The sequence below is a fragment of the Carlito syrichta genome, unplaced genomic scaffold (assembly GCF_000164805.1).
Source record: "Carlito syrichta isolate Samal-C Ts95f unplaced genomic scaffold, Tarsius_syrichta-2.0.1 Scaffold308961, whole genome shotgun sequence".
Lineage (NCBI taxonomy): Eukaryota > Metazoa > Chordata > Mammalia > Primates > Tarsiidae > Carlito > Carlito syrichta.
In genome coordinates this window covers 4631-5561 of record NW_007253057.1, presented here as the reverse complement: position 1 = coordinate 5561, position 931 = coordinate 4631, and the positions used below count along the sequence as shown (strand labels likewise).

Sequence of the window (931 nt, the reverse complement as noted above, 5' to 3'; positions counted from 1 at the left end):
TATGGAATACAATGCTACGAATGAAAAATAAATGATTAAAACCACCACTCAATCTTGTGACCCTGCCTTGGGTCATAAAAGGGAATCTGATTATTCCTGGGGTTTCTTCTGAATTGCTATTTGACATGGCTTTAAGTAGCTAACTGTGTTTCTAGATAGCATGTCCTCCTGCCTCTATCACTACTTCTGCGAATGGGTAAGCAACATTAAGTTTCCATAGTCTGTTTCGTTAAAAAGTTAAAGGCAACTTGTCAACAAAACACCAAGAGCATTTTACTTACGTATCTATCATATTGGCCTGCATTGGAGTTGGTTATAAGAAACCAAAAAATGTCCACTTGCCTTTTCACGAAGAGAATGGGGGCTTCTTTGGGTCTACAGGACGAGGCTGGGTGAGTGCGGGCTCCGTCCGCTCAGTAGCTGCCTTCTGGGCCACACATGTCCGTCGCATCCCGTCCGTCTACAGAGGTTTCTCCGGGAAAAGAACAGATGGAAGGTTCAAGGTAAGTGAAAACGGCACTCTGAAACGCTTAGGAGTTCTGGGTTTCTAAACGCTGCATTCTGAAAGACACTGCTTCCTTTTACAACGTTGACTGAAGCATAATATGCAGTATCAACCGCAAACACGTTAGGAGCAGTGACGGCAGAGTTTTGCAACAGAAGTCACGTCAAGGAGCTCCCTCCAGAAGGTGCTGCTGGAGCGACAACAGGATCTCAGCCACCGTCCCTAAGAGGAGCTGCAGTCCCACGGAGGAAGGGCCGCCCGCAGCGGGAACTCAACGGGAATAAACGGGAAGCAGGCACCCGCACGCCCGCCAGACCCGAAGACCTCAGTCTCTTCTGGGAAGATCGGACACTCCGGACCCCTTGCATCTTCACACAGCTGGGTGTGTCTGGCCGGGCCACCTGTCGCGGTGGAGAAACGACAGAC

The 931-nt window shown here is 49.4% G+C and overlaps 1 protein-coding gene across 1 annotated transcript in view; it reads right to left on the bottom strand.

Moving 5' to 3' along the window:
- Positions 1 to 375: 375 nt before the first annotated feature.
- FAM120AOS (family with sequence similarity 120A opposite strand) overlaps positions 376 to 931 on the bottom strand; it is a 2434-nt gene continuing 1878 nt past the window's right edge. The window contains 1 exon segment of the mRNA XM_021716804.1: positions 376 to 472. Within this exon segment, the coding sequence (XP_021572479.1) occupies positions 376 to 472 (97 nt within the window).